General features: G+C 38.5%; 1 protein-coding gene across 1 annotated transcript; it reads left to right on the plus strand.

Annotated features, from left to right (window-relative positions):
- Positions 1–246: 246 nt before the first annotated feature.
- LOC127968977 (uncharacterized) lies at positions 247–4,188 on the plus strand. The gene is made up of 2 exons (XM_052570488.1): positions 247–1,503; positions 2,028–4,188. The coding sequence occupies exons 1-2, from the start codon at positions 1,171–1,173 to the stop codon at positions 3,321–3,323; spliced, it is 1,629 nt and encodes a 542-aa protein (XP_052426448.1). The 5' UTR covers positions 247–1,170; the 3' UTR covers positions 3,324–4,188.
- The last annotated feature ends 3,931 nt before the right edge of the window (positions 4,189–8,119 follow it).

Genomic DNA, 8,119 nt, shown 5'->3' on the forward strand with positions numbered 1-8,119 from the left:
GCAATGTCCGATCTTCCCCAAACTTCATACGTGTAATAGGTGTTCTGTCCTGAACAAAAACCCATGAAAAAATTCAGTTATAGTCATAGCGCCACCTGCTTGTAACAGGAAGTGACAAGGTTAACACTGTTATGGACTTCTAAGAACAAATTTAAAAGTGTAAACAAGTGTTAAATAGGCTGGCAACATACTAGATACATATTAATACATGCTAGCAACATTAGCTAAGTGTTAAAGCATGCTAATAATGTAGTGAAAAAGAAAGTTGCTGTAACTAAGGCAAGCAATGTCCGATCTTCCCCAAACTGCATACGTGTGATAGGTGTTCTGCTCTGAACAAACACCCATGACCAAATTTAGTAATAGTCATAACGCCACCTTCTGGTAACAGGAAGTGACAAGGTTAACAATGTTATGGATCCCTAGGAACAAATTAAAAAGTGTCAAAAAGTGTTAAATAGGCTGGCAACATGCTAGAAACATAATAAATCATGCTAGCAACACTTAGCTAAGTGTTGAAGCATTCTACTAAGGCAGTGAAAAAGGAATTTGCTGTAACTAAGGCAAGCAATGTCCGATCTTCCCCAAACTTCATACGTGTGATAGGTGTTCTGTCCTGAACAAAAACCCATGAAAAAATTCAGTTATAGTCATAGCGCCACCTGCTGGTAACAGGAAGTGACATGGTTAACACTTTTTCAGACTCCTAGGAACATTTTAAAAAGTGTAAACAAGTGTTAAATAGGTTGGCAACATACTAGATACATACTAATACATGCTAGCAACACTTAGCTTAGTGCTAAAGCATGCTAATAATGTTCTGAAAAAGGAAGTTGCTGTAACTCAGGCAAGCAATGTCCGATCTTCCCCAAACTTCACACGTGTGATAGGTTTTCTGTTCTGAACAAACACCCATGACCAAATTCAGTTATAGTCATAGCGCCACCTGCTGGTAACAGGAAGTGACAAGGTTAACACTGTTATGGACTTCTAAGAACAAATTAAAAAGTGTCAATAAGTGTTAAATAGAGCTTGGCAACCGACGTCACTGCGCAGTGCATTCTGGGATGTAAACAATAGGGCGCCGCCATACTGTGAGGCCACCACACAAGCCGGTAACCAAAGAAACCATACACAATAGCGCAGTACACAATGTAAGTATATATAAGAATGCTTAAAACTAGTTTAAAACAAGGTGGATTGTACAGAGACAAACTCCTACCGGACACCAAGAAGCGCTATATTGAAAAAATCAACTTTATTGGAAATGTCGATCCTTATGAAGTCCCAACAGACCAGTGGATCCGCGACCCTGACGCCTTACCTCCCATCACGTTTCCTCATATTTTTACATATTTTGTTTGTGGTGTCAGTGCTTATACTGCTGAGCAATTTCGTAACTATAAGTCTCTGGAAGCCCACGTTCAGTTTACTAATGGTTGGGTACATGACCTGGAGAGTTTTAAGCCTGTCAGCGGTGAAAACACTGTCGTCCGAACGAAGGTAAGTTACCAGCTTTCTTTGAGCATTTTTCTATTACAGTGTTTTTTTTTTTTTTTTTTTGCGTACAATGTAGTTTATGTGTCATTTGTACAGCGCAAACTTGTATAACGATAAAAATTAATAAATATAGCCTTAAACAACAGACAAAGTGTAACGTTAGCGAAGTTTGAAGGAGCTAGCGGCTGCTGCTTGTACATGCGCATACACACAAACACAGGGTTCAGTCAGTCTCTCTCTCTCTCTCTCTCTCTCTCTCTCTCTCTCTCTCTCTCTCAAATAGCTTTATTGACATGGCGAAATAAATATTTACATTGCCAAAGCATTAATAACCCTATACAATATATACAATAAAAAAAAATATATATATAACTAAAGACATACATGAAAATAAACAGCAATAAAATCCTCTATTCTTTCTATCTCACACACACACAGTTGCAAAAGCAAACATAGAAGGTTTACGTAGAAAATACATAAACATTACAATATTCATTACAGTATTAACTTTTTTTGTCTCTGTTAAGGTCATGCACTCTCAGCGACTGAATGAACCACCTTTAAAGCCATGGGTGATCATCAGCAACAGTGGGAAGGTGGAGTGTGCACACTGCACGTGTATGGCAGGAGTAGCGGAGACATGTACCCATGTAGGGGCTCTGTTATTTAAAGTTGAGGCTACTTTTCGGATTCGTGGGAAAAAAACTGTCACAGATGTACCGGCATACTGGGTTTTGCCCAGCAATTTGAGCAAGATTACAGCTGAAGTGGGATACAAAATTGACTACACCTCATCTGCTAGGCAAACAAAAATGCTTGACCAGCGCATAACTGCACCCTCCACTGCGCCAGGCATAAGGAGTCGTGCCAAAAAAAGAAAAATTCCCCAAGCTAAACTTGATGAATTGTCAACCCTGCTTGACACACTGCTGCAGCATAGCAAGGCTGTTGGTTTGTCAGGGATGAATAAGTATTACACAATGTACACAGACACCGTACAGCCCTCTGCAGTGCCCGAATGCCTTGCCACATCTCTGTGTGATAAAATAATAGATTCAAATTCCCTTTCAGCTCTTCATCTAAATTGTGAGAAATACAGAGATGCTGCAAATGTGACTGATGAGCAGGCATCATCTATTGAGATGTGCACAAGACAACAGCATCAATCTTCTGCTTGGTATGCAAGTCGGACTGGAAGAATTACTGCCTCAAACATGCATGCAGTCTTTGCCACCAGTATAGAAAAGCCAGCCCTGACTGTTATTAAAAAGGTGTGCAACCCACAACACACAGTGTCAACTGTACAAACCAGATGGGGTATAGAGCATGAGATGGATGCTCAAAAGACCTACCTTCACACCAGAGCCCCACATCACACTAACCTAAAAGTCGAAAAGTGTGGTTTTATAATTAACCCCAGGTTTCCTGAAGTTGGAGCCTCTCCTGATGGACTTACAATGTGCGATTGCTGTGGGAAAGGCTGCCTTGAAGTTAAGTGTCCCTTCAAATATAGATCAAGCACCATCCAACAGGCCTTAGAAACAAAGGACAAAAACTTCTGTCTTGAGTTGTCCTATGAAAAGCTTCAGCTTAAGAAAACACACAGTTATTACACACAGATGCAGACGCAAATCTTTGTCACTGGATCCAACCACTGTGACCTTGCTGTTTGGACTCTGAAGGACTTTGTAGTCGTACGGGTCTTTCCGGACCAGGAATTCTGGGATCTACGTCTACAGAAAGCACACAAATTCTTTGAGAAAGTTTGCCTTCCAGAGCTTATAGCAAAATATTACTCAAAGAATACACCAAAGGTACTATAGGCTCACTTGCACAGCCAATGTAGTCTGGGTTTTACACTGTATATATTTATATATGAAATTTGTTCTCAACATGATTGCACTATATAATATATATATATATATTTGCCGTTTCTGAAGATGTTTACAGAGACATGTTTACATTTATCGCTGGAAAAATTAATCAGTTTGTTCTCAACATGATTGCACTGTATACGAGATATGTATTAAGTTTGTTCTCAACATGATTGCACTGTATACGAGATATGTATTAAGTTTGTTCTCAACATGATTGCACTGTATACGAGATATGTGTTAAGTTTGTTCTCAACATGATTGCACTATATAATAGATATATATATATATATTTGCCAATTCTGAAGATGTTTACAGACATGTTTACATTTATCGCTGGAAAAATTAATCAGTTTGTTCTCAACATGATTGCACTGTATACGAGATATGTATTAAGTTTGTTCTCAACATGATTGCACTGTATACGAGATATGTGTTAAGTTTGTTCTCAACATGATTGCACTATATAATAGATATATATATATATATTTGCCAATTCTGAAGATGTTTACAGACATGTTTACATTTATCGCTGGAAAAATTAATCAGTTTGTTCTCAACATGATTGCACTGTATACAAGATATATATGAAGTTTGTTCTCAACATGATTGCACTGTATACGAGATATGAAGTTTGTTCTCAACATGATTGCACTGTATATGATATAAGTTTGATCTCAACATGATTGCACTTTATATAATAGATATATATTTGCAGTTTCTGAAGATGTTTACATTTATTGCTGAAAAAATTCAAGTTGTTTTTGTACTTGCAAATTTCATTTTTATTAAACCAGTTTATTTCTAAAATTCATATTGCGTCATCTTTTTTTAATAGTAGAATTTAAGTATACACGTCATCAAAACTAATATATGTCTACAACAGTAATATACAGTATTGTTCAAAATAATAGCAGTACAATGTGACTAACCAGAATAATCAAGGTTTTTAGTATATTTTTTATTGCTACGTGGCAAACAAGTTACCAGTAGGTTCAGTAGATTGTCAGAAAACAAACAAGACCCAGCATTCATGATATGCACGCTCTTAAGGCTGTGCAATTGGGCAATTAGTTGAAAGGGGTGTGTTCAAAAAAATAGCAGTGTCTACCTTTGACTGTACAAACTCAAAACTATTTTGTACAAACATTTTTTTTTCTGGGATTTAGCAATCCTGTGAATCACTAAACTAATATTTAGTTGTATGACCACAGTTTTTTAAAACTGCTTGACATCTGTGTGGCATGGAGTCAACCAACTTGTGGCACCTCTCAGCTGTTATTCCACTCCATGATTCTTTAACAACATTCCACAATTCATTCACATTTCTTGGTTTTGCTTCAGAAACAGCATTTTTGATATCACCCCACAAGTTCTCAATTGGATTAAGGTCTGGAGATTGGGCTGGCCACTCCATAACATTAATTTTGTTGGTTTGGAACCAAGACTTTGCCCGTTTACTAGTGTGTTTTGGGTCATTGTCTTGTTGAAACAACCATTTCAAGGGCATGTCCTCTTCAGCATAGGGCAACATGACCTCTTCAAGTATTTTAACATATGCAAACTGATCCATGATCCGTGGTATGCGATAAATAGGCCCAACACCATAGTAGGAGAAACATGCCCATATCATGATGCTTGCACCTCCATGCTTCACTGTCTTCACTGTGTACTGTGGCTTGAATTCAGAGTTTGGGGGTCGTCTCACAAACTGCCTGTGGCCCTTGGACCCAAAAAGAACAATTTTACTCTCATCAGTCCACAAAATGTTCCTCCATTTCTCTTTAGGCCAGTTGATGTGTTCTTTGGCAAATTGTAACCTCTTCTGCACATGCCTTTTTTTAACAGAGGGACTTTGCGGGGGATTCTTGAAAATAGATTAGCTTCACACAGACGTCTTCTAACTGTCACAGTACTTACAGGTAACTCCAGACTGTCTTTGATCATCCTGGAGGTGATCATTGGCTGAGCCTTTGCCATTCTGGTTATTCTTCTATCCATTTTGATGGTTGTCTTCCGTTTTCTTCCACGTCTCTCTGGTTTTGCTCTCCATTTTAAGGCATTGGAGATCATTTTAGCTGAACAGCCTATCATTTTTTGCACCTCTTTATAGGTTTTCCCCTCTCTAATCAACTTTTTAATCAAAGTACACTGTTCTTCTGAACAATGTCTTGAACGACCCATTTTCCTCAGCTTTCAAATGCATGTTCAACAAGTGTTGGCTTCATCCTTAAATAGGGGCCACCTGATTCACACCTGTTTCTTCACAAAATTGATGACCTCAGTGATTGAATGCCACACTGCTATTTTTTTGAACACACCCCTTTCAACTAATTCAACTAATTGCCCAATTGCACAGCCTTAAGAGCGTGCATATCATGAATGCTGGGTCTCATTTGTTTTCTGAGAATCTACTGAACCTACTGGTAACTTGTTTGCCACGTAGCAATAAAAAAATATACGAAAAACCTTGATTATTCTGGTTAGTCACATTGTACTGCTATTATTTTGAACAATACTGTACATATTTACAACATTAGAATTAAACACTTTTAACATGCAAATTTTTTCTAGAAATTCTTATTGTGTCATCTGTTTTCAATAGAACTATTTAAGTATACAAACATGTCATCAAAATGAATATATGTCTACAACAGTAATATACATATTTACAACATTACAATGAAACCGTTTTAACATGCACATCTTTCATTTTCATCTGGTTTCGCAACCACACTGGGACACATGTTAAGAAGTATACAGCAAACATTCACTATCTTGTCAAGAAGTGTCATCTCCTCCCCCTCACATGGCAGTAACAAACTAATTGGTATTCTCTTATGTAACATTGTGTACTTGTTGCGCAAACTGCCAATCACCCTTTCAACGTGAATCCTCAGGTGTGCTATTGCACGTGTATTTTCCACATCCTTAGCGTCAAGTTGACATCTTCCTTTAGTGAACGCAGGAACTTTGACCTCTGCACACATCATCCCCACACTATCCTTGATATCAAAGCCCCGATCAGCTAGCACTAAGTCACCAGGTAACAGTTTGTTGAGAAGGCCACAGTTCTCAGTTATGTGCTTGTCAGAGGCACGCCCACCCCATCCCTTGGAAATAAATGATATGGCACCTTGTGGTGTAATACCAATGAGGTATTTCATGGTGTGTGTACCTTTGTAATGAGAAAAGGCCTGTGCCCGTGCCTTTAGATTTGATGGCCTTTCTGTGCGTATTTCAAAGCAGTCGACTATAATAGCAACACGTTTCCCAAAAGCTTCCAAAAATTGATGCGGCATTGTAGCTTGTAAGCAATGCCTCTCTGGCCAGCACACCAATGGATTAAGCCGTGCATTTAAAACATCTATGGTGTCAGTAAAGGCAGTAGAAAGAGTATTACGTGACACATGGAAGAGATGGGCAAGGTGCTGTACAGGAAGATCAAGCCTCAGACGTATGAGTGTCAACAAAAGCATTTGAAAGGATGACAACTTTTTGGTAACTGGCAGGAAAGCCTTAACAGTGGTGAACAAAGACAATAAAATTGCAAAGCATGGAATTCCTGTGTAGTACCTGACCTTATTTGTGTCACCCTTTAAGAAGTCCCTCATCCATCTTTCTCTTGTTCAGCTCACACCTAAGCTCCCTGTTCTCCTGCAACAGATGGTTAACTTCTGCACTGTTGCGCTCACAGAACTGACATTCTCTTCTTTGTCTCTTAACTGGCATGTCAACTTCTGCCTGGTTTCCACCTTCCTCACCCTCATCCTCTGCGGCTTCCACATCTGCCCATTCTCCACACTCATCTTCTACAGCTCCCACCTCTGCCTGGTCACCACCTGCAGCATCTGCTGCCACTTCTGCCTCTGCCTGGTCACCACCTTCCTTTTCATGTGCTGATCCCACCGGTTCTGCAGTGGTTTCTCTCTGCATTTGGGATTCACCGTCGTCTCCTGCTATTGGCACGGTCATTTGTTCTTGTTGTAATCGACGAGAATACCGGTCTGACTCGGTAGCACGCACTTCAGAGTGTCCCAGGTGCAGTGTTGGAGCCCAGTCAGGATTTGACTCATCCATTTCATAAGATGGTTTCCCTTTAAGAAAACAAGACATCAATAAATAAATAAATACACAAAAAAAAAACTACTGCAGTGAAACAACTTTTTAAACAACATAGAAAAAACATTTTTAAGATGCATATTAAATCAATCACACCTTATTTAACAAAATCATAATATGAAATTAAAATAGGAATGTCTTAAAAAACACAAACATGTGTTGTCCTAAATGTCAGCCCTGTAAAAAATGTCATATTCATTTATTTTAACTGTGTAAAGGTGGTGGTATATACACACCATTATGTGTTTTTAAAATATCTTATGTTAAAGTAGTTTCACAGCTATATAAGTGCCTGGTAGTTATTCTGGACTTTTCATTTACTACATTTCACCTAAACATTGTTTATATTTCTCATAGAAATTATAATACCATGTTGGATAAAAAGTGTCTTCCATTACCACTCAATGCTCAGATTAAAGAATAAGATCTATTTTTCTGCAAGATATTTAGAAGTGTCTCTAATTCTTTGACACTCACCTGAATAAAAATGTCTGGAACACACTTTTAACGATCTTGGGATGCTTGAAAAGTTGATGTCTTTTCGTCTTACGGCTGAAATCCACGACAGCCGGCGTCTTTTTGTAACATCCGACACATAGCTTCCTTGATTCTTCCTCCAGACA

This window comes from Carassius gibelio, chromosome B12 (assembly GCF_023724105.1).
Source record: "Carassius gibelio isolate Cgi1373 ecotype wild population from Czech Republic chromosome B12, carGib1.2-hapl.c, whole genome shotgun sequence".
NCBI lineage: Eukaryota > Metazoa > Chordata > Actinopteri > Cypriniformes > Cyprinidae > Carassius > Carassius gibelio.

Bases quoted from the DNA above. Each gene is read 5' to 3' on its own strand.
- LOC127968977 (XM_052570488.1), top strand. From the start codon at position 1,171: ATGCTTAAAACTAGTTTAAAACAAGGTGGATTGTACAGAGACAAACTC. The intron at 1,504-2,027 runs GTAAGTTACCAG...GTCTCTGTTAAG, and splicing joins ACACTGTCGTCCGAACGAAG to GTCATGCACTCTCAGCGACT.